The 26,341-nt window shown below is 39.4% G+C and overlaps 1 protein-coding gene across 1 annotated transcript in view; it reads left to right on the top strand.

Moving 5' to 3' along the window:
- The window catches only part of elmod1 (ELMO/CED-12 domain containing 1), a 49,579-nt gene extending 24,425 nt beyond the window's left edge, over positions 1-25,154 (top strand). The window contains exons 3-11 of the mRNA XM_067986137.1: positions 496-524; positions 4,070-4,167; positions 9,615-9,744; positions 10,404-10,537; positions 10,656-10,724; positions 11,592-11,615; positions 20,683-20,733; positions 24,020-24,153; positions 24,759-25,154. Coding sequence (XP_067842238.1) covers positions 496-524; positions 4,070-4,167; positions 9,615-9,744; positions 10,404-10,537; positions 10,656-10,724; positions 11,592-11,615; positions 20,683-20,733; positions 24,020-24,153; positions 24,759-24,931 — 842 coding nt within the window. The 3' untranslated portion in view covers positions 24,932-25,154. The remainder of the gene's footprint in view (positions 1-495; positions 525-4,069; positions 4,168-9,614; positions 9,745-10,403; positions 10,538-10,655; positions 10,725-11,591; positions 11,616-20,682; positions 20,734-24,019; positions 24,154-24,758) is intronic.
- Positions 25,155-26,341: the final 1,187 nt, after the last annotated feature.

The following is a 26,341-nucleotide window of genomic DNA, read 5'->3' as shown; positions in this document are numbered from 1 at the left end:
CTGGTAATATCGGGGCCAAAGTGTCTGTTTGTAGACTGCCTCTTACCAGCAGTTTTGAAGTACAAAACATAGTGATGATTGAGATATCTTCCTTTACAACATTTAAATTTAAATTCAGTGTAATGTTCTTCCTCTTCCATAAAAATAATAAAAATCTACTTAACTTTCTCATTGGGTCTATCAAGTTGGTAGGTAGTGAGAGAGAGAGAGAAGGCAGTGCTTCCCTGGTTCCACAGACCACATTATGTGCATGATGGCTGCTTCATTTTCTAATCCAACAGCTACTACATTCTGAAACTGAAACTACACTGTTATAGGCAACATTTGCATTGCGAGGATGAGAGCAGACTGGCAGTAAACATGTTGTTAAATAAAGCCAATAAAATGACAGCCACTGTAAACTGGTTGGGATCTCCATCATTCCAGCTTAGTATGAACTGTTGGATATATTTGTCTGCAGTGTAGAATTATTTGATATCTACTTTTTCTTGCCAGAGTCATCACTAAAGTCCTCCAGGAATGAAGTAAGTAGAATACTTTGTTGGAATTCTATATATGGTTATTATTTAATGTGGAAGCTGTATCCGGATGTGAATTTCTTTGTTATCTACTGAATTAGGCCTGATCCAATTCTGTTATGAATACTTCATCTGAGTTAGCAGTTACACTACTAGGTGTCAGTCTATCCCATAACACAGTGCCTCAGTAGAACTGCATGACTCAAGTTGCTACAGTCTTGATCATTCACACCATACCAATGCCAGATGTATAGTAGAACAGTGCTAGCAGTTTGGCATCAGTAACAATCACAAGAAGAGCAGGCAGTCTATCACTTTCCTGCTCCTCATTCACCATTTTGCTGGCTGCCTGCTCTCCACCTGCCAGTACTCATGCTCTCCTTCCCATCTTATCTCTGCTGCTGCTACCCCTTATAATCTGCCAGTGCTCTTTGCTATACTTGCTGGTACTTCTCCACTCTTGAATCTGCTGCATTATTCTATTTTCAAGTGCATAGGAAAGTACAAGACTGGAAAAAATTAGCCCATCTGGCTAGTCGCAAAAACTAATCGCTCTCAATCACCAGCTTCAAGAAATGTCTATCAAATTCTCCTTTAAAATTTTCCTCCACTGCTTTCCTGGCAGTCCATTCCACATGTTCTCCACTGTTTGCGTAAAGTACTTAAATCTGAACCGTGCACCTTCCCGCTTCTAAGCTTGAGAGCGTGGTCTTCTAAATGAAACACTTCTATCATTCATACAACTATTTCACATTGATTTTTTTCCCTGAGACCTATTTAGCAATATGTTAAAATTACTGTTCCAATTCGAACTCCCTCCAGACACTTTTTCCTCATGTTTAACGCAAATGGTTTCCTTCTAGAAGCAAGCCTTCGGTCCCTATGAACTGAAACATCACCTCATGTGCAAAGTAATCTGGGATGATGTGCCCTGGGTGAACAATTAAATCTTTGTTGCTACTGGCTAGTGCATATAAATTCCACCATGTCTCATTTCACTTCGAAAGATGGATAATATGAGCCTCACCCAACACTTTTTGATAATAGACTAAACTACCAAACAGTTTAATTCACACACAGTTATTTATAGAAATAGCAGTATATGTGAGATCTTGAATTCATTCAAATACAGCAGTCTGAAGCCAGTTTGCAAGATCCTTTGAAAACTTCCTTCTAGAACCTGGGATTAAACAAATACTTTCCAGATCAATCGAAGTCTGATTCAAGATAGCAATCTGATTCCTCAGTAAACCTGCAGAAGGCAGTCTTTGCAGTATTTATGTTAACGCATGCCCATGGAGGCATACCTCATGGCCTGATGAAGCCAAACTGTCGTTCTTCATGCATGATCCACCCTTTATAGGCGTACACTAGGTATATAATATCAATCTGGGAGACAAATGTAATCGCTACCCACTATATTTGCCATGCATAAATATGAAGGGCCCAAAGAGGCAGAGAATTGCTAAAATTGAAAATATACATCTATCAGTGGATATTTTCAATTTTAACCTTTGATATATTCTGATGATGTGGTTCAAGGTAATCTATGCTTCCACACTGCATCAATCCTACAGTTTTAAATCATAAGTCACTGTATTATTCTTTCTTCCGCCCTTCCTTCTATCCATTTATTCATGCATCTCTCCCTGATTCATTGGCCATTTCTGCTACGTCTCCCCCACTGAGTGCCAGCAGAGAAAAGGATAAACAGAATGAAATAAACTTAACAGCTAAAACAAACAATTTGAGAAATTTTATATGGTACCAAGGAAGAATAAAATGGTAAGCCAAAGATAGACAACAAAATCAATACATTGCGGAGGAAAATTTAAAGAAAACCACAAAGCAAAGGATGCAGAAAGTAAGAAACAAGATTAAAGGAGAGACAAGGGAATAAAGTAATATTTTTACAAAGAAGTGGGTAAGTTGTTAGAGGGTATTCTGAGAGACAGGATCTACAGGCATTTGGAGAGGCAGGGACTGATTAGGAACAGTCAGCATGGTTTTGTGAGAGGAAAATCATGTCTCACGAATTTGATTGAGTTTTTTGAAGGGGTAACCAAGAAGATAGATGAGGGCTGTGCAGTAGACGTGGTCTACATGGACTTTAGCAAAGCCTTTGACAAGGTACCGCATGGTAGGTTGTTATATAAGGTTAAATCTTACGGGATCCAAGGTGAGGTAGCCAATTGGATTGACGACAGAAGACAGAGGGTGGTTGTAGAGGGTTGTTTTTCAAACTGGAGGCCTGTGACCAGCGGTGTGCCTCAGGGATCGGTGCTGGGTCCGCTGTTATTTGTTGTTTATATTAATGATTTGGATGAGAATTTAGGAGGCATGGTTAGTAAGTTTGCAGATGACACCAAGATTGGTGGCATTGTGGACAGTGAAGAAGGTTATCTAGGATTGCAACGGGATCTTGATAAATTGGGCCAGTGGGCCGATGAATGGCAGATGGAGTTTAATTTAGATAAATGTGAGGTGATGCATTTTGGTAGATCAAATCGGGCCAGGACCTACTCCGTTAATGGTAGGGCGTTGGGGAGAGTTATGGAACAAAGAGATCTAGGAGTACAGGTTCATAGCTCCTTGAAAGTGGAGTCACAGGTGGATAGGGTGGTGAAGAAGGCATTCGGCATGCTTGGTTTCATTGGTCAGAACATTGAATACAGGAGTTGGGATGTCTTGTTGAAGTTGTACAAGACATTAGTAAGGCCACACTTGGAATACTGTGTACAGTTCTGGTCACCCTATTATAGAAAGGATATTATTAAACTAGAAAGAGTGCAGAAAAGATTTACTAGGATGCTACCGGGACTTGATGGTTTGACTTATAGGGAGAGGTTGGATAGACTGAGACTTTTTTCCCTGGAGAGTAGGAGGTTAAGGGGTGATCTTATAGAAGTCTATAAAATAATGAGGGGCATAGATAAGGTAGATAGTCAAAATCTTTTCCCAAAGGTAGGGGAGTCTATAATGAGGGGGCATAGATTTAAGGTGAGAGGGGAGAGATACAAAAGGGTCCAGAGGGGCAATTTTTTCACTCAAAGGGTGGTGAGTGTCTGGAACGAGCTGCCAGAGGCAGTAGTAGAGGCGGGTACAATTTTGTCTTTTAAAAAGCTTTTGGACAGTTATATGGGTGAGATGGGTATAGAGGGATATGGGCCAAGTGCAGGCAATTGGGACTAGCTTAGTGGTATAAACTGGGCGACATGGACATGTTGGGCCGAAGGGCCTGTTTCCATGTTGTTAACTTCTATGATTCTAATTATTTCATAGACTGCTCAATTTTTTTCATGTTTTTCATAATGAGCAACACTATTGGAGATTCACTAATATATTTTATCTTGAAATACCTATCAATTTTGATATCTGTAACCCACTGAAAGCAACAAAAAACGTATCCTCATATAATGAAACACTATTATTATTGCAATGTAATAATAATTGCTTAAAATGAATTTTTGTTGAAGTATTTTCTGCTTGACTAATAGTTTGTTGCATCTTTTGGTTGTATCTCTTCAATCTGTTCTCTTTCTGTCTGGCAGCTACTCCAGTCTGCCGTGATCACCCATACTGACGATATCGAGAGGACTGTCGATAACATCATGCAGCTGAAAAGAATTAATCCTGATACCAATCCACAGTAATGGAATTTGAACTTTATACTGTGCATTTCCTATGTTCTTTTGGCATATTTGACAATGTTTTATAATTACAAATTCAAATGCAAGATATATGCCAGTAATTATCCTCTCACACACACTGCAGTGCCATCTCTCAGTAAATATTACTTTTCATGCAAGTAACTCTGTCCAGGACTGAATTTCAGGTTACAACCATTCAACGCTGAACACAGAATTGTTTTCCCGATGTTTGAGGGGCTGATGCCAATTCTGTTTGTATGTGAGCGTAGTAGAGCTGCTTGCTGGGAAATGAAGTAACCTCAACCTTACAGAATAAATGGTAGGGGTTACTCAAAGGTAGTGGTAGCCATGGAGAGGGATGTGTTTTCCCAGGGTTCCAATTTAGAATGAAGCATTTTTTGTGCACTTGAAGTAACATCATGTTATGCATTATATACTTATACAGTATTATACTAGTCAATCTCTCATGGCACTGCAGGCAGGTAATCCAGACCAATTTGAATTTTTATGGTCAAGCAGGGTTACACGGTGGGGGAGAATGGAGGGGAGAGGCAATTAGGGAGAAGTGGGGAAGGGAGACGAAGAAGGGAAGGGGAAGGATGGGATGGGGAGAGGGTGGGGAAGAAGGGGTAAGGAGGAGGGAAGGGAGAAGGAAAAGGTGGAGGGGAGGAAGGAGGGAGGGAGGTGGAAAGGGAGGAAGGAGGGGAAAGAAGGAGGGAGGGGAATGAATATCATAGCTCTATCTATTATTCTGTGTAAACAGTAAATGAGTGGCTTTTATATGTTAAATGTGAATGAATTGATTTACCTAAATAATTTTTATCACTTACCATTCAATTACTGTTTATGAAGCAATTATCTAATTCCCTTTTTAAAGGCGTTTGTGGACTCTACTTCATTAACTGAATAGACTCTAGATGGTTAGTGTTAATGGGCAATTCAACCACAGAGGGTATCACAGCCAAGCCTGATGCTGGGTTGGCCTTCCGTTTGCACACAAGAATCACAGGAATCAGGACAAGAACCCTCCCTAACTCAGGGCTGCTGAGACTTTGGCCTCAATTTTAATCACCACCCCTCGCGATCCCATCTCCAACCCGCTGTATTCCAGGCTGCTGTAATATTAATGCCAGCGATTCAGGCCAACAACGAGGCTCCCACTAAAGGCAGGCAAGGGCCTATTTTACATGCAAAAGTCACAGCCCAATGACGTCATCGGCGCTGCAGCATAATATTAAAGTCAAGTCAGGGGGGTCTTGCACGGTCTGCTGCCCGGCAAGAGAACCACGGCGGGAGGAGACGATTGGTCAGAAGAGGCCAGGTCAGTGTAAGAATTTCCTTCTGTTTGAACACTTTGTGGGCCAGGAGGAGCAGGAGTGCTCCCCCAATACCCCTCAAGGTGTCCTCTTTTGTTTATTTCCCCAGGCCTCCACGTGATCTCGAGGGAATCCCAAGCCCCAGCCTCCCCCCCGATCATGTAGGAATCCCCCCTTCCCTGATATCGAAGGAACACCCACCAACCCCCGACCCCTGATCTGTAAGGACACCACCCCCCCCCCCCCCGATCTTGAAGGAACCCCCCCACTCAGATCAGCTGAACACAGAATTGTTTCCCAGATTTTTGAGGGCCTCCATGTCCCCGAACTCTCCGGGTCCACTGCCTGCTACTGGGCTGGAACGCACTGTTCCATACCCCCCACCCTTAAAAATCAAGGCCTAAATCTTAGCATCTCCATCATGGTAGCTATGAAGAGTGGTCACCTGGGCAAGCTGCTGATTATGATATGACATAACTGCACCTAGAAAGAGGAGGAATAGCACACAAGAAAAAAATATTTTTCCTTATCAGGTGCTGTCGGGCCACAGGCTAATACCAACAATTTCAGCTGGGGCCTTGTACAAAGGTGCCATGTCAAGATGAAGCAATCCCCATAAGAGGGTGAGTGACCTGGGGTCTAAATTTCAGAGCAGCAGTAGTGGTATCTCAACCGTGTGATCAGGGATGATCCCAGGCGACTCAAGACAAGTGAAGGGGTTAAAGAAAAAGGGGCAGTCACAAGAAAAAATAAATTCAGCAAGGAGACTTTCAACCCTTCAATCTAGGCCAAAATAGAACAAGTCCCAGAGCAAAAAAAAATGTGTCTGACACACTGCAATGCTCAAGGCAATTTTACATTTGGCACTTTATTCACTCACAAGACACTGAGATCCATCCTCTGGCTCCTTACACCCCACTGCTTACTTAGCAGTGATTGTAGTTCAATAAATTAATTCATTTGTAAAGTGATATGAAACATCCTGAAGATGTGATGAAGTGCTTTATAAATGCAAGTTTTTTTTATATAAACACAGATTTTTTTTAACATCTTCTGGTAGTTGTAATAACACTTACTAGGGTTTCAGAAGTTAATTATTCTTAACTTCATTTTTGTTTATTTTTTGAGTGTAGAAACCCTTTAAAGTTTTTCCCTTCCTTAGCATTCTGATGCCACTGATCATCTGTAGCTGTGATGGAGATGGGGGGTTTGTGTGATCTGTTTCCTGTCCTTGCTAACATTGTGCTGAAACCACTTGCTAAAAAGTGTACACAGGTAGAGTGGGGAAGGCTCTCCTATCCTTAATTCCTGTGGGAATACTTTCAGTTGGTATCAGGCTCACGGCAATTTTACCTTCCCTCCATCATAAGGTCAGAAATGGGGATGTTCGCTGATGATTGCACAGTGTTCAGTTCCATTCGCAACCCCTCAGAGAATGAAGCAGTCCGTGCCCACATGCAGCAAGACCTGGACAACATCCAGGCTTGGGCTGACAAGTGGCAAGTAACATTCACGCCAGACAAGTGCCAGGCAATGACCATCTCCAACAAGAGAGAGTCTAACCACCTCCCCTTGACATTCAACGGCATTACTATAACCGAATCCCCCACCATCAACATCCTGGGGGGGTCACCATTGACCAGAAACTTAACTGGACCAGCCACATAAATACTGTGGCTACAAGAGCAGGTCAGAGGCTGGATATTCTGCGGCAAGTGACTCACCTCCTGACTCCCCAAAGCCTTTCCACCATCTACAAGGCACAAGTCAAGAGTGTGATGGAATACTCTCCATTTGCCTGGATGAGTGCAGCTCCAAAAACACTCAAGAAACTCGACACCATCCAGGATAAAACAGCCCGCTTGATTGGCATCCCATCCACCATCCTAAACATTCACTCCCTTCACCACCGGCGCACTGTGGCTGCAGTGTGTACCATCCACAGGATGCACTGCTGCAACTCGCCAAGGCTTCTTCGACAGCACCTCTCAAACCCGCGACCTCTACCACCTAAAAGGACAAGGGCAGCAGGCACATGGGAACAACATCACCTGCACGTTCCCCTCCAAGTCACACACCATCCAAACTTGGAAATATATCGCCGTTCCTTCATCGTTGCTGGGTCAAAATCCTGGAACTCCCTTCCTAACAGCACTGTGGGAGAACCTTCACCACACGGACTGCAGCGGTTCAAGAAGGCGGCTCACCACCAGCTTCTCAAGGGCAATTAGGGATGGGCAATAAATGCTGGCCTCGCCAGCGACGCCCACATCCCATGAACGAATAAAAAAAAAGGCACTTAGTAAGGACATTTGGGTACAGAGCCGCACCCCATCCCTCCTTGGCCATTTGCATTAGTGTTCCAACATGCTGCGTCGCCCAAGTGATTTAATTAATGGAAACTATACACTTAGGTTTCTTTTCCCTTTCAAAATTACATCCATATCAGTATCAATGTATATTACACGTGTTAGCAGCTGGCACAAGGTAATGTTATAAGAACATACGAAATAGGAGCAGGAGTAGGCCAGACAGCCTATCGAGCCTGTTCCGCCATTCAATAAGATCATGGCTGATCTTCGGCCTCAACTCCACTTTCCCACCCGATCCCCATATCCCTTGATTTCCTTAGAGTCCAAAAATCTATCGATCTCAATCTTGAATATACTCAACGACTGAGCCCTCTGAGGTAGAGAATTCCAAATATTCACAACCCTCTGAGTGAAGAAATTCCTCCTCATATCGGTCCTAAATTGCCTCGACTCTCCTGCCAGGGGAAACAGCCTCTCAGCATCTATCCTGTCAAGCCCTCTCAGAACCTTATATATTTCAGTGAGATCACCTCTTATTCTTCTAAACTCCAGAGAGTATAGGTCCATTCTACTCAATCTTTCCTCATAGGACAACCCTCTCATCCCAGGAAACAATCTAGTGAAGCTGTGTTGCACTGCTTCCAAGTCAAGTATATCCTTCCTTAGGTAAGGAGACCAAAACTGTACACAGTACTCCAGATGTAGTCTCACCAAAGCCCTGTACAATTGCAGCGAGACTTCCTTACTCTTGTACTCAAACCCGCTTGCAATAAAGGCCAACATGCCATTTTCCTTCTTAATTGCTTGCTGCACCTACATGTTAACTTTCTTGTGTTTCATGTACAAGGACATCCAAATCCCTCTGAACACCAACATTTAATAGTTTCTCACCATTTAAAAAATATTCTGTTTTTCTATTCTTCCTACCAAAGTGAGTAGCCTCACATATCCCCACATTATACTCCATCTGCCACCTTCTTGCCCACTCACTTAACCTGTCTATATCCCTTTGCAGATCTTTATGCCATCCTTTCAGCTTACTTGCCCACCTAGCTTTGTATCATCAGCAAACTTGGATACATTACACTCGGTCTCTTCATCTAAGTCATTAATATAGATTGTAAATAGCTGAGGCCCAAGCACTGATCCTTGCAGCAACCCACTAGTTACAGTCTGGCAACCTGAAAATGACCTGTTTATTCCTACTCTCTGTTTTCTGTCCATTAACCAATCCTTTATCCACGCTAATATATTACCCCCAACCCCACGAGCCCTTATCATATGTAACAACCTTTTGTGTGGTGCCTTTTGAATATCCTAATATAGTACATCCACTGCTTCTCCTTTGCCTACCTTGCTAGTTATATTCTCAAAAAACTCTTAACAGATTTGTCAAACACAATTTCCCTTTCATAAAACCATGTTGACTCTGCCTAATCATATTATGATTTTCTAAGTGCCCCGTTACCACGTCCTTAATAATAGATTCCAGCATTTTCCCGACTGCTGATGTCAGGCTAACTGGCCTATATTTCTCTGTTTTCTCTCTCCCTCCTTTCTTGAATAGCAGTGTTACATTTGCTACCTTCCAATCCACTGGGACCGCTCTAGAATCCAGGGAATTTTGGAAGATCACAAGCAATGCATCCACTATCTCTGCAACCACCTCTTTTAGAACCCTAGGATGTCAGCTTTTAGTCCCATTAATTTCTCCAGTACTTGAGATGCCTGGAAACATCTTGACTTCATTACACATGTATGAATGCTATTGTGTTTCTCAATATAAACACCCTGAAACAGCTATTTTATTCTGCCAAGGTTTGGGATTTCTCTGCAGGCCTGTCTCCTACAGATTGTTGGATATAGAGGACTGATTACAGAAGTGGAAAGCCTCCGCAGAGATCAGTATGATTCAGAAAATCCACAACATGAAGAAATGCTGTTGAAGGTCAGTGGATAGAGAGACTCCAGAACCTACAACTGTTTTTATGTTTCCACTCCTCTGCAGTAGTGTGCTACTTATTTAATGTTGGTAGAATGAGATATATTGTTTTCTAAAGTCTTTTTATGTTCCTAATGGAAATCCCCTAGTTCCATGTTTCTAAAATCATTTGGATATACAATGCTAGACCCACTTCCCATTAAAATAGTTAGTCTGTACTGAACTTGTGGCGATGGACAGAAAATCACTTCATAAACTTGGCAAGCCTCATGAGTTGGTTTTCAAATTGCTTTCTTAAAGGAATTAGTGATTTTTCATTTTTTTAAAAATTAGAATTTATGTGCTTCACCTTAAAGCTTAAGCATCTCTCCAAATTTTAACATTAAATTATAGGTGTCCTTCAGTGGTTTATAGCAATGAGGAAAAACTTTGAAGTAACTGCAAATAGTATTACTTACTTTGAAAAACACAATGATATCAACAACTCCCGCATCATATCGAGGTCTTTTGTTTAAAATGAATGTATACATTTTATACCGTGTAGACACTGACGGTAGGAGATTGAATTTGAATTCTAACTAACTTGTTTATCCTACTTATTATCATTTCCTTAAAAAACAGTTTGTGCAGAAAATATCTCATTTGTTTTCTATAAATTCTGTCAGCTATGGACTTTCCTTCGCCCTGATGTGACGTTGGATGGTCGAATTAGCAAGCAGTGGTGTGAAATAGGTTTCCAAGGTGATGACCCAAAGACGGACTTCAGAGGAATGGGGATGTTGGGGTTATATAACTTGGTGTAAGTATATATTATGAGCTATGTTTTAAAAAGTTTTTTTCTGTTTTCTCCCCTCCTTGCCTCTTGTGTATGAATTACATAAACCATATTAATTTTTTGTTCTAACTTTTTTGTTCAGTTTTTTTGCAGAACATGACAATGCAACTGCACGCCAAGTTCTTTTTGATTCTCACCAGCCAAAGTACAGGTAACTTTGGTCAAGATGCTTTATTTAGCATGTGTTGTCATTAGCTCTGGATTGAATTTCAGTAGGCTTTTTGCTCTAGAGTGCACCACTTGTAACATTCTATACCCACACTTCAGCTCTGTACACTGTAATTAAAAACACAGCATAGAATTCCTTAGTGCAGTAATATAAGAGCAATATTATTGAAGATCAACTCTGCTTTCACTGCAAAGTCTATTGAGACATCTTACTGAAACACAACAAATTAGGCTAAAAAAATCTCACTTTAGAGATTCTTTAAAAAGTCAAATATCAAAAACTGGAAAATTGACATGTGGAGCTCATCGATTAAGGAGACCTAGTGGGAGGTGAAAGATGAACGTTGCTGAAACATATATTATGTGGGAAAGCTAAATTAACATACAACAGTTGAAGTCATTATATTCTTGAATAACAATGGGAAGATGATTGTATTTACTAGTATTCATTTTCTTCACAGTTACCCCATCAACATAACAATATTGTCAGAAGCAAAATACTGCAGATGCTTGAAATCTGAAATAAAAACAGACAATTGTTTTTATTAATAATATTGTCACCCATCACTGCTGAAACAATCATTTAAAAAAATTGCAAAAAACAAAATAATTAACTTTATCACAATTTTTAAGGATTGCTGATGCTGAGATTTCTACTTTAAATAAATTCAACTACTTAGCAAATGGAGTATATGCAACCCCTGCCCACCTTTTCTACAAGTTATTCCGAATGTATGTCTTCACCTCATTTCCATCCTGTGGATTATTTTCTTCGTTGCAGGTTCACATATTGTACCAATATTAACTTAGCTGACCTTTATTATATTTTAATTTCATCCTTTTCATTTAGGGAACTAATCAAAAAAGATATAAGGTACTTCTTTCACTTTATTTTTTGTTATTCATATACATCTTTCATTGTATTTGATCTCATTGTTTGATAAGTATTCTTGTTGGACAATCATTAGTGTTGAAATATCTATTTTAGATGTGAAAATATATGGCTGTAACGAAGTTGAAATTCATTAATGACACTATTCCCATTGCAAGGAAATAGTTTCTTAATCCAATCACTTCTGTTAAGCAAACTCCCTTAAAATATTGTCAATGTCCCAGAACTAGAAATCACCAACCTATCTCTTAACAGCAAGTTTACATTGGGTAATGAGGAGTTGAGAAATAGTCTGGGTATTTTTTGGAACTGAATATATAGTATGAGAACAGCAGGTGATTTTATGAAATTTCCCTGAACAGTTACAGTGTTGGCTAAAAATCATGGCTATAAAATTACTCTGATCTAATTTGTTCTAAAATCATTTATAAATTATCAGATCCATTACAATATATATACTCCAAACTATGATGAGTCAAAGCAAAATCACAGCCTCTGAAGTACTCTTCTGAAGTATTAGAAAACTAGTACCACTGCGAAACTAGATTCCAACAGTGCCATTCTACTGTTTCAGATGCTGACTCAGAGCATTTCAGTTTACTGCTGTTAAATTCATTACTTATTTTTGCAAAACTTACATTTATGATGAGTTCTGATTTCAAACACGGTCCAATCCTCTTAATTCAAATTTGCCCAATTTTTAGAATTAATTTCTCACTTTTGTGCATTATTTTCATTCTGAATTCAAATTATTGGATAATTCAAATTGTATTCATGCAAAAACAACTTTGAATCATTAAGAGTAGACTGGGTGGAAAACACTAAGAATGGGATTGAAAGATATAAGAATAAATATGGACATAGATGAACAAAAGCTCTTAATAACATTGTCGCAGTTATGCAGGGACCCTGGAAGTTTCATCTGTGGAATGCAACCTGCCAAGGTTGAATAATGTTAGATATGTTATTGCTGGAGCTTTCCCTCAATAGCATTTGGGGAATGACCAGGCTTGATAAGCCTTTTCTTGTTTTGTTTATGTTCTTGTGTTCCAGCTTAATGAATCTGGGGCTGAGTGGTAATATTACTGAGTACACAACCTAATGCTCTTTGGTATGAGTCCAAGGAATAGCTGTCTCTCAGATTTGGATGAGATGGCTGTGTTAGTCCATTATATGGTTAATGGATGAAGCAAAAAACTGATGTAACTTTTGTCAGCTGATTATTGAACTGTGGTGGTGTAGGAAACATTCACAGCCTGAGCACTTCTAATTGAAGGGGGTTGCATGGAACTACCCATATCCTAGGGAGGAATACAGAGAAAAAAAACATTCTTTGCTGCACCCCTCTAATTCTCCCCACACTCAGATAGTACATTATTCATTACGTTAAGGGGCTGTCAGGCAATTCCACTGTCATCATCTTCCGTTGGTGCTATTAATTCAGCTGTTACTAACTTTCAATTGCAGAGCCACTTCCTGAAGTGCTTTTGCAATAATGGCAATAGCTGTCAGATGGATCCACATTAAGACAATGTGAATGTTTATTTGTAATAAAGTAACAAACAGTAACTTTTCTGAAGTGTTGCAACCTTCTCTGATGCCCGGGCAAGACCTGAACAGGCCAATAACAGAAAAGCTACTTTGCTGGCCTATATGGAGTGAATGTGAGCACTTTAGCCATTCAGCCCGCCAGGTGCCAAAATTATGGACACTTTTGCAGGGAAATGACCCATTGGAAGTGCAGGCCAATCTCCTTTGATGATATACTATATCTATGGCAACAAAAGCACCACATTATTTACATTGCTTGCTACCTGCTGACTTTAGAACTGCCAACAGTGGCAACCTCACAATCATATTATGGTGTAAGTGGCACTAAATGCGTCTGCAATGGCCCATCTGTGTATAGACTCATAGAATCATAGAATGGTTACAGCACAGAAGGAGGCCATTCAGCCTGTCAAGCCCATGCTGTCTCTCTGCAAGAGCAATCCAGCTAGTCCCACTCCCCCGCCCTTTCCCCGTAGCCTTGCAAATTTTTTCCCTTCAAGTACTTAACCAATTCCCTTCTGAAACCCATGATTAAATCTCCCTCCACCACCCTTTCAGGCAGTGCATTCCAGATCATAACCACTCACTGTGTAAATAGTCTTTCCTCATGTCGCCTTTGGTTCTTTTTCCAATCACCTTAAACTTGTGTCTTCTGGTTCTCGACCCTTCCACCAATGGGAACAGTTTCTTGCTATCTACTCTGTCTAGTCCCCTCATGATTTTGAACACCTCTATCAAATCTTCTCTCAACCTTCCCTGCTCTAATGAGAACAACCCCAGGTTCTCCAGTCTATCCACATAACTGATGTTCCTCATCCCTGAAACCATTCTAGTAAATCTTTTCTGCACCCTCTCTAAGGCCTTCACACCCTTTCTAAAGTGTGGTGCCCAGAATTGGATACAATACTTCAGTTGTGGCCGAACCAGTGTTTTATAAATATTCTTGATAACCTCCTCGTTTTTGTACTCTATGCCTTTATTTATAGAGCCCAGGATCCCGTATGCTTTTTTAACCGCTTTCTCAACCTGCTTCTCGTTCTTCCTACCAAAATGTATCACTTCGCACTTATCTGCGTTAAATTTCATCTGCCATGTGTCCGCCCATTCCGCCAGCCTGTCCATGTTCTCTTGAAGTCCATCACTATCCTCCTCACTGTTCACTGCAAATTTTGAAATTGTGCCCTGTACAACCAAGTCCAATTCATTAATATATATCAAGAAAAACAGTGGTCTCTAGTACCGACCCCTGGGGAACACCACTGTATACCTTCCTCCAGTCCGAAAAACAACAATCCACCACAACTCTCTATTTCCTGTCACTTAGCCAATTTTGTATCCATGCTGCCATTGCCCCTTTCATTCCATGGGCTTCATCTTTGCTGACAAACCTATTATGTGGCACTTTTTCAAACACCTATTGGAAGTCCATATACACCACATCAACCGGATTGCCCTCATCAACCCTCTCTGTTACTTCATCAAAAAACTCAATCAAGTTAGTTAAACATGATTTGCCTTTAACAAATCCATGCTGGCTTTCCTTTATTAATCCACACTTGTCCAAGTGACTGTTAATTTTGTCCCAGATTAACGTTTCTAAAAGTTTCCCCACCACCGAGGTTAAACTGACTGGCTTGTAGTTGCTGGGTTTATCCTTACACCCTTTTTTGAACAAGGGTGTAAAATTTGCAATTCTCCAGTCCTCTGGCACCACCCTTGTATCTAAGGATGATTGGAAGATTATGGCCAGTACCTCTGCAATTTCTACCCTTACTTCCCTCAGCAACCTAAGATGTATCCATCCAGACCTGGTGACTTATCTACTTTAAGTACAGCTAGCCTTTCTAGTACCACCTCTTTATCAATTTTAGCCCATCCAGTATCTCAACTACATCTTCCTTTACTGTGACTTTGGCAGCATTTTCTTCCTTGGTAAAGACAGATGCAAGGTACCCATTTAGTGCCTCTGCGTCCATGAGCAGGTCTCCTTTTTGGTCCCTAATTGTCCCCACCCCTTCTCTTGCTACCCCTTCACGATTTATAAGCCTATAGAAGACTTTTAGATTCCCTTTTATGTTAGCTGCCTGACTATTCTCATACTTTCTCTTTGCCCCTCTTATTTCCTTTGCCACTTCCCCTCTAAACTTTCTATATTCAGCCTCGTTCTCACTTGTATTATCCACTTGACATCTGTCCTGATTTAAGTACATTAATGAAGTATCCCGCCACCGTAAAAAAGGCGATGAGCATCTGCGAGGCATGTCAGGGACGCATTCCCCATATTTAAGTCTTTAACCCCCACCCCCCCTCCCGATCCTCTCCCGCATGTTGTGGGAGTGGGGGTAATATCGAGGCCAATGTTTCTGCAGATTAGGTTTGAATTTACTGCTCTTCAAGCACAGCCATGTCTTCTGGTTCTACTGTTCTGGACAAGGCGAAACAGCTGGACATGGTCTACATTGTCTAGTTCCTGTAGAATCCTAAAAACAGCAATCGTATCACTGCTCAACCTCTTTTCCAGTGAGAACATGCCCAATTTACATAATCGCTCCTCATAATCCAATCCTTTCATACCCTCAATCATGCTGGTTATGTCTTCCATATACTTTCAATAGCTGCAATATCTTCTTTGTACTGCGGTGACCAGAACTGTACACTGTATTCTAAGTACAGTTGTACCAAAGATTCATAAAGTGTCATGATTTTAGCTCAATATTGCCTTTTATTACATCCCAACATATAATTTGCTTTGCTCACTGTTATCGAGCTCTGTTGGGATAGCTTCAATTTATTGCCAATCAGGACTCCCAGGTCAGTTTCATTTTCCATGCACACTATTTTCTTTCCATTTAAGTAGTAGTCCCTTCTGTATCTTTGTCCCCATGTGAAGCACTTCGCATTTTTCTGCATTGAATTTCATCTGCCATCTGTCTGTCTAATTCCCAAGTATATTCAAATCTTCCTGTAGCTTATCTTCAACTTTGGAGTCTGCCACCTTCACTAGCTCTGTACTATTCGCAAATTTAGTCATTGTGCTTCTGACTCCTAGCTCCAGATCATTTATGATATTAAACAAAAGCGTTCCCAAAATAGACTGCTGTGGAACCCCTCTGGTAATATTCTCCCAGGCTGATGATAGTCCCTGTAGCACCACCCTCTGGGTTCTATTGGTCAACTAATTACATATTCATCGTAATATATTCCCACTGATTCCCGCTTTCTTTATTTTCTGCACCAACCTTTCCAGAGGAACTGTATCAAAGGCCTTTACTGAAATCCAAATGCACCACATCCACTGCCTTACCCCTATCAAGCCTCTTTGTCACATCCTCAAAGAAAGTTAGATTGACACAGCCTCCCCTCATGAACCCACATTGGCTATCTTTATGATTTTATTTTTATCTAGATGCTCCATAATCTTATCTTTAATTAGGGCTCCCATAACATTACCCACACTGGACATCAAACTCACTGATCTGTAGTTTCCTGGGTCACTTTTGCTACCTTTTTAAAAAGTAGGAGTAACATCTGCCTTTTTCCAGTCCCCAGGCCTCTCCAGCATTCAGTGATTTCTGGAAGATTTGAGCCAGAGTTCCTACAATTTCCTCCCTATTTCCTTGAGGATTCTCGGATGCATCTTATCCAGCCCCCGAGATGTATTCACCTTAAGGTTATACAGCTGTTCAGCAACCATGCTGGTAGTAATGTAAATAGTGTTACCACTTAAATCTGAAACACCCTTTAGTTACCTTTCCAGATCAAATAAGTTACCTGTCTCCTTCTTGGTAAAGACTGAGGCAAAAGCTTATTTAGCACTTTTGCAACCTGTGTTAATCAGTTGTCATGCCCTCACCCGATCCCACTTTCAGTGCCTTCAGTCCATCGCTCGTTTTTCCTTTTCTCTCAATATAACTAAAAAGATTTTTCTTGTTATTCTTCACTTCTATTACCATATTCAATGAAAAAAATTTCTTTGCCATTTTGATGCCCTTTGTGCACTCCAGGCATGTCCTTTCGTGAATCCGTCTTATTCTGTACCATTTTCCTTCATGGCCTTAAATGCTTTTTTTTTCTTTTTTGAGTTGCTTGGTAGTCCAGTTCAACTAGACAGCAGTGCCTTTAAGCTTGGTACCTTTGATTTGTATGGGCATACATTGGCCCATTGATTATTTGAGGGTTAATTGATTGAGGGTGATTATTATACATAATCACTATTGTGAAATAGTTGTGAGTTCTGGTTCCAGTTTTAAATTGTTTGAAGGGTTCAAATCCTATGGTGTATGACATATGATCAAATAATAAAGTACCAGACAAAATAATCAGTTTGCATAAAAAATTTTTTTATCGTAGGTCAAGATCATTAAAATTATCTGTGCTCGGTGGTAAAGTCTTATCTGTCAACAAAAATAAAGCACTAGCTGAAAGCACTGGGTGGAGGAGAACTGTAGGACAAAGTCTTTTTAAAAAATTTATTCTCATGATGTGGGTGGAGCTGGCAACACTACATTATGTCAGCTATTTATTGAACTGTGCTCTTGATGACCTACACTGGCAACCTGTCACCTAGTATATTAAATTTAAACTCCTCATCCTTAACTTCAAATCCCTCCATGGCCTCGCCTCACCCTATCTCTGCATCCTCCTCCAACCTTATATCCCCACCACACTCTTTGGTTCTCTGACTCTTGTGCATCTTTTGTGCATCTTGGGTCCCTTTGCCCCACCATTGGCGGCCCCGGCGGACAGCCCTCCAGTGGACCATTCTAGCTCGTAATAATAAAGCCTGGATGTTTTCAGAAGACTTATTAGTAGAAATAAAATTATTTGAAAATAGATTTGCTCTATAAAATCTGATCTTTTAACCAGAGTAAATTTCATAGAGCACGCCAAAAAAATTCCTCGACCTTGAAATAAAATATTAAAAAATATTGTGACTTTATTGCTACTGAATTATAGAATAAACAGTGTTCCCTTTTATTTCACACAAGGTGTAATAGTGTTCTTGCAAGTTCACAAATCAAGGCAATAATTATAAAAGCTTTCCTAAAATAACCAGTTATTAATTACTGTGAAATTTTTGTGACAACGTGTATCACAAGAACAAAGTGATACACGTTGTCACAAAATGGCACAATTTGCTCATCTATCAGACTCTGATTATTTTTGGTGTCTCAGTACTCCATTCTCAGTGGTGCTATTGTTTGCTTTGTAAGAGTTTATGGACTGAAATTCTTCCCTGTTTTTAAATGGAAGGGTTTACTCTCAGCTTCATATTTTTTTAGCCAAGCTGACTTGTTAACAGAGATGGATGGATTTTTAGACAGCTAACAAAATGTAACATCTCATCAGTGTCTGGGTAGCATAGTAAAAATTCCACATCGCTCAATGACAAGGTGGGTAGAAGTTTTCATTGTGTATCCCTTCCCCAATTTCAGCAATCCCTATCTATACCTGCCCACCACCCTCTGCTGTTCTGCCACCAGTTTTTTCCTCATTCCTCAGTCCCACCAGTCCACCATCAATAGCCACTCTTTTAGCCACTATTCTGTCCTCTCTGGAATTCCCATCTCTAAATCCCACCATCTTACCAGCTCCATCCCTGCTTCCAAAAGCCTTGTAAGCACCCTCAAGCTTCTAATTTCCTGTTTCCTCTTACATTTTCCTCTGTACTGTAAAGTGCATCTGTATGTGAGGAGCGCTACAGAAATGTAACTTGTTCATGCGGAAAGACCTTCTCTAAGAATTGTCTCTAATAATTTATTTGGTACCGCTGAAAGTCTCCTGAATTATTTAGTGTCCGGAGAGTCTATATTGGTACAGTTCTGCCTGATCAGATATTAGACTTTTTAATGTGCATACATTTTTAAAGTGCGCATTTGGGAGACATTGAAACATCAAAAGAATGGAACAAAAGCCATTGGTAGATAAGGATATTTAATAGGAACAATCAAATTAGCAGAAATAGACTGTATGTTTTAATATGAAGTAACAGCCCAAGTATCTACCACATATACATTTGTGGCAGATCAATAATTCCGTCAGGATAGGACTGATAATGGCCATAATGAAGGTTCCAGTGTTTTTACCAGAAAAATAAGGACACAGAGCTTATTAAAGCTTGGACCCACTCCCTTGAACCTTGTACTTCAATCAATCCCATTAACTATTCTGTAAAATATTTTCAAATGTTTGCTATTATATTCACTTGTAAAATAAGTGGCCACCTCGTCAAGGTGTCTGTGGATTTGTTCGAAAGAATACTATGATGTTGTTACAAGAGAATGCAGACATATATAAAAATAATTCTTAGGCAAGATATTGGTAAAAGGGGTTGTGGTTTTGACGGTTGAAGGAACGAGAATGTAACAGCAGAAAGGGCAGGGATGACCTATCCTTTTACAGATTTGTTTACTTGATGTTCTCCATATAGTACATTGGATATATTGAATACATGCATGTTCCCTATGAGGATCCAGTCTGAGCAGGTTGGGGCACAAGATCAATTGTTGAATGAAACATAGTGGGGGCTACACGGATTCCTAAGGACCCAAAATGGCATCTCTGGTGTGTGCGCACACTTCCAGCGTGACGTGTGCAGGACGCCACATGCGCAGATAACAAACACCGGCAGCATGTAAAGTAGTGAGATTATGCAAGGTGCTACGCTGATTTAAAGGGACGATGTGATTTTGGAACTCCACGCTCCAGCCAACGCACTGTCTTGACCTCATACAACTGAACAGGTCTTAAATGGCATGGCGGACCCCCCCACCAGCATTATTTAAAGGGATCATGCAGGAGTTACAGGTTAGTTGCTGAATTATTGCTTCTGGCTGCTGATGCATTTGTACCTGTTTTTGGAGGTCTCCTATACTTGAATACCAGGACAAGGGGATTAAAAATTAGAGCACAGGCAGAAGCTGAAGTGGAAGTTGAAACACTATCTAAAATTAAATGAAAATTTAAATACTTGAGCCATAACATCACCTGTTGTTCTCACTTCTCTTTGTTTTGGTCAGTCCTTTATAGCAACTTGCCTCCTTTCCATTTTCAGTTACAATTAAGTGTTTCTATCCAAAATGTTAATCAGTCTTTTTCCTTTCAGAACTGATGAACCTGCTGTGTATTTTCAGCATTTCTGTTTTTATTTCAGTTTTCCAACTTTTTCTTTTTATCTCTCACCTCTATCTTGACAACAATGATTTTAATATTCACATGAACTCTCTGCTTTAAACAAATTAAATAAACAAAATAAAATAACACCTATTATAAGGACTGATTTACTTGCTGCCTAGTACATGAAGTTAGGGATGCAGACAAGACCTATGAAATGTATTTAGTTTGGAAAGTGTACAGATGTTTATGACTAAAATGTAATTGCTTGCCATGTGTTTGGAGTAATAAATACAGTGCAAATTGACTTTAAATGAACAAAAGGACATTAGTCTCAGAAAAGTAATTGATGTTAAGTTTTTTTAATATTTTATTTTTTAAATAGCAAAATGAATACAAAAGAATGGGAAAAGAAAAAGTTTGATAAGGCAATTGGGTGAGTATTTCACTTGTAAGTTCTCATGGGAAAGAAGATTAACAAACCAACTGATAAATTGTTGCATGCATAATTACTAATCGTTCTTCTGTTCAAAAATTTTATTTGAGAAAACACCATCTGTTGAGGAAGGATGATAAATATTTGGTACAACTGTACTTTATAACTTGCAAGATTAGACTTTGCATAGAAATTCATTCAAAGATAAGCTTGACATGGAGACTGAAAAGGCCTGCTAGTGCATTGAGTTAGTGCACAACTAACATGCTGCATAGTAGACTGGTAGGACCCTATTTTAAAATAGAGCAGACTCCATAATTCCTGACCACGGATGGTGCTGAGCTGAACCAAGGTAGAGCTTTTGTTCTGAGAGAAGAAGACTCGAATGGAAAGATGCATCTCTTCTAATTAGTTATAGAATGCCATTGCTGGATTTGCTTATGAGTGAAACAATTTGCAACCGAGCCTTACTAATGCCATTCTGTAACCAGCACCTAGTTCAGAATTAAAGAGGCCCAAAAGCATGTTGGCCATCTGTCCTTTTGGGCATGGTTGGTAGCCCAGCAAGAAAAATGATGGAAAAGTAGAATTTTCCCATTTAACAAAAAAAAAGGCCTATTAATCTAAGGAAGTTACTAGAATCTGTTTTAGGACAGAGTGACTGAGCACTTGAACAAATATGAACTGATCAGAGAGAGCCAGCATGGATTTGTAATGGGTAAGTCATGTCTAACAAACCTAGTTGAATTTTTTGAGGAGGTGACAAACGTGGTAGATAAGAGAGTGTCTATGAATGTTATCTGTATGGACTTTCAGAAGGCATTTGACAAGGTTCCACATAAGAGACTGTTAACAAAAATGAGGGCACATGGAATTGGAGGCAACCTAATGGCTTGGATAGGAAATTGGTTAGGAGGTAGGAGGCAGGAGGCAGGGAGTAAGGATAATGGGTATGTACTCAAATTGGCAGGATGTGACTAGTGGTGTCCCTTAGGGATCTGTACTGGGGCCACAGCTTTTCACTATATTTATAAATGACTTGCATGAAGGAATAGAGAGCCTTATATCTAAGTTTGCTGACCACACTAAGTTAGGTGGCACAGCAAATAGTGTAGATGGGAGCAGAAAGTTACAAAGGGACATTGATAGATTAGGTGAATGGGCAAAACTGTGGCACATGGAATTTAATATGGGAAAGTGTGAGGACATCCACTTTGGACCTCAGAAAGATAGATCAGAGTATTTTCTAAATGTTGAGAAGCTAGGAACTGTGGATAAGCATATGGGATCCAAGTACAGAAATCACTAAATGCTAGTGGACAGGTACAAAAAATAATTTAAAATGGTAATGGAATGTTGGCCTTATCTCAAGAGAGCTGAAATACAAAGGTGTGGAAGTTATGTTACAGGTCTACAGAGCTCTGGTTAGACCCCAGCTGGGCCCTGCACCTCAGGACGGGTATATTGGCCAAGAAGGGGATGTAGCGCAGATTCACCAGAATGATTCTGGGGCTAAAAGAGTTAAATTATGAGGACAGGTTGCCTAGATTAGGCTTGTATTCCCTTGAATAAAAAAGATTAATGGGTAACCTAATTGAGGTGTTTCAGATGATTAAAGGATTTGATAGGGTAGATAGAGAGTAATTATTTCCTCTGGTGGGAAAGTCAAGAACAAGGGGGCACAACCTTAAAATTAGAGCTAGGCCGCTCAGGGATGATATCAAAAAGCACTTCTTCACACAAAGAGTAGTGGAAATCTGGAACTCTCTCTCCCAAAAAGCTGTGAGGCTAGGTCAATTGAAAATTTCAAAACTGAGATTGACAGATTTTTGTCAGGCAAGGGTATTACGGGTTACAGAACCAAGGCGGGTAGATGGAATCAAGATACAGATCATCCATGATCTAATTGAATGGCAGAACAGGCTCGAGGGACTGAATGGCCGACTCCTGTTCCTATGTAAATCAATTTATAAGAACTGGTCTGGGACTATTACTTCCACAGATATTGCCCAGTTGCTGATATCCAAAATTACTATACCTATTTTGTTAGACATAAAACGGCTAATTTATTTGCCAAATGATTGTTATGCATATTATTTTGTCAAGCATTAATGTACACTTCGTATTTACATGCTGTAAATGCCATTCTGAAACAGAAATCATGCTTTGTGGCGCAGTAGAGAATTTGCTTATTAGGAACAACTTACTGACAGGAAAAGTGATCCCTTTACCAAAATATATTAAGCAAATGGTACTGAAGTTTTGTTCTGTAAACGCCCAAGCTAAAGCAACTCAAACAGGTTTGTTTTTGGCAATAATTGCTACTATATTGGTTATACAGAATGTACTGAGTCAGCTGTTAACTAGAGAAAAGAGTCCCAGCCTATTCAGCCTTTCCTGATGAGGAAATCCTCTCAGTCCTGGTATCATTCTTGTGAATCTTTTTTGTACCCTCTCCAATGCCTCTATAGCCTTTCTATAATATGGTGACCAGAACTGTGCATAATTCTCCAAGTGTGGTATAACCACGGTTCTATACAAGTTTAACACAGCTTCTTTGCTTTTCAATTCTATCCCTCTAAAGTTATATTTAAAAATTTGAATCCAAGAAAAATCTGCTTTGGGAATTCATTTTTACAATAAATTCAGCAAAAACCTTTGTTTAGTCTCTTACTAGCAACAATAGTGTAAAGGAAAACTATCTTCTTCTGAATTGCCTATATTCCCTCAATATTGTAAAAAGATATTTGTACCTTTGTCTTTTAGTAATCTCTTATCACCATGTTGAACTACTGCCTTGTATTAGCAGATATTTTGTATAAAACTACTGTTATGTGACATTGTTAAGATCTGCTCCAATGACAACGTAAGGAATGTTGTTGCACTCTGCCTTCTCTATGCACGCGCACACACACACACACACACAAACACACGCATGCATATTTTTCCCTGACCTTTTTTAGGTCCTTGTGCCGTGTACAATTCCATTGCCAAGAAGGTAAACCATTTCTTCTAAGGCCTGTTCCAGTGACATTCTACAACAGGCTGCTAGGGTGTGTATGATGGTACTTGGGATGATTTGCCATTCTTTTTTTCCTATTGCGTCCATTAGGTGCATTTCTTTGGCAACCCTACCAAATAGGAACCCACTGTGAGGAGAACTGTTGACTCAATGCTGAATCATTACAATGCTACACGATCCTGATTCCATTACATTTTTAAATATACATAAAAATATTCAATTCTTAGCTGTTTTTATATTTATTTATTGTTCTCTCCATTACAGGTTTTCATTTGCAATAGTGGGAATTAATATCACTGACCTTGCATATACTCTGCTACTAAGTGGGGCATTGAAAACCCATTTGTATAATGTTGCCCCTGAAGCACCATCACTTTTTCACTTCCATAAGATCTTCTGTAAGTAGGTTCTAGACTCAAATGTCTTTTGTTGAGAATCATTGTTGTTGAAATGTAGTTCTTTCCGACATAAATGCATTAATGCGCATTAATGTTACCTGCAAGCTTGGATGTAAAACTTTTATAGTAGTGTGAATGATACTTTGCTGTTCAACTGTCTTTTGGTGCTCAGATCCAGATATGCAAAGCCTGGAAAGGCTGTGTCTCTTGTATGTAGAAGTTCAAATGCAGAATTAGCCATCACTTTCAGAACCAAGGTTTCTGAACATGCACTAGGGCACTGGAAAACTCTGGCTTGCCTTTTTCATTATACATTATACATTATCCAAACATTTCTGTGCTCTCAGCAACCACCAGTATTAAATTTGTGAATGACTTGTCCTCGTTACAATTATTGCAACCTCACTCTCTTGTTGCCCAATGTAATATATCAAGTCCCTTAGTAGATTGGAAGCTTAGTAAATTAGCAAGCTCTGCTTTCATGGCATCTAAGTAATTGAACAAATTAAACTGAATTATAATAAATGTTTGTTGATCTTTACATATTTTTCTTACAAGATGGAGAAATGTTAAAATCTGCTTTTTTTCCCCTGTGTTCTATACAGGCTACCTGATGCATGAGTTTCACAAATTCTGGATTGAGGAGGATCCTCTTGACATAATGGAATTTAATCGTGTTCGAGAAAAGTTCCACAAGCGGATTATAAAGCAGCTTCAGAACCCAAACATGACCCTGTGCCCTCATTTTGCAGCCTCAGAGAGTCTAATGAATCTGTAAACCTTGGTCTTGCCATGATTCACATCACTGCCTCACCTCTGATCACAACCAGCATATTTGATGACCATGGTGACTGTATGCATGCTTTGTTTTAAGTATAATAGTTCTCTATTTGGTGCAGTAAAAAGGACTACACATGCTATACATTCACATGAATACTGGAGGCATTCTCCATAAACACTTGCTCATATTGTGGCAGCATGGAGTGTTACATTTTAATCAATTGAAGAGACATTTCTTTTTTTTTTAAATGTTTCCATACATCAGCACTGATAAGTTGCACTTCTCTTGTTGTGCTTTGTAATGTTGTAGTCTGTAGTTCTGAAAGTCCTTTAGTTTAAAAGTTTTATCATGATCTTAACAAAATTACAGATAATACTTAGTATGGAAGAATGTACTTTGATCAAAGGAATAGTTCATTTGTATAACCGTACAAATATAAATGCATTTTTATGGGATTAAACCATACATTTGGTCATTTTAACATCCCAATAAATATGGGTGGCTAAGTGTATTACATATTTGTACTTTGGGCTTAATTGTAGATTAGCTAGAGCAAATATCTCCTGTTTTGACAGATTTTTTAAAAAAAGTTCTGTGGCATATAGTTTGTCTAGTCTGTCATATGTCCAGAGGATTATCTGTTCTCAGCAGAAAATGTATTCTACAGTTTGGCAATGACTGACATTATTAATCTTACTCATTGAGATGTAGAATAAAACATGTGGCTTAAAGTGCATTCCCAGGCTGGTATATGGGAAACTTTGTGACTCATCACACCAGTGCCATATCTAATCTGCTAACCTGATGTCTGGTTGCAGAATGGATAAAAATTCCATTTTTAGCATTTTTATTCCTTACCTTGACATATATATTAACAAAAAATTTAGGTTGATGTTTAAAAAGCAAAAGTTGGACAACCTGTAGTTTTTAAAAAATGTAGTACATGAAGTTCCTTAAAGGGGCATCACCTACGTGAAAATGTGTTTATTTATGGAAACATGATATAAAAGTATACATCATGTTCAAATGCATCATCATGTCTCTTGTGCATATAATAGCAAAAATAATGCATGGCTTTTCTTCTTCCCCACCAAACAAACCATTTTTTAATTAAGGTGATGGCCCTCAAATTGCCTATAGCTTTGTTTTTCAGCAGCTTGTATTCTCATTTTGCCCTCTTATCTTCATTGATCGTAATATAAAATGTGTTTTACTGAAACAAAATATCAGATTCTTAATGTAAAACTAGTGATTGTATTATTCTTTGCTTCAACCCCCCACAAAAAAAACATTGAAGTATAAGATCTTACTGGAACATATAAATGTATTAAAATCCAGTAGGATGTCAAGGTAATCATAGGTTCCTCCAGATTGTGTTTTAAAAATCTGTATGCTTTCGAATTGCGA

The sequence above is a fragment of the Heptranchias perlo genome, chromosome 6 (genome assembly GCF_035084215.1).
Source record: "Heptranchias perlo isolate sHepPer1 chromosome 6, sHepPer1.hap1, whole genome shotgun sequence".
Taxonomy (NCBI): Eukaryota; Metazoa; Chordata; class Chondrichthyes; order Hexanchiformes; family Hexanchidae; genus Heptranchias; species Heptranchias perlo.
The sequence above is the reverse complement of the archived record's forward strand: the minus strand, read 5'-3'. Positions and strand labels throughout refer to the sequence as shown.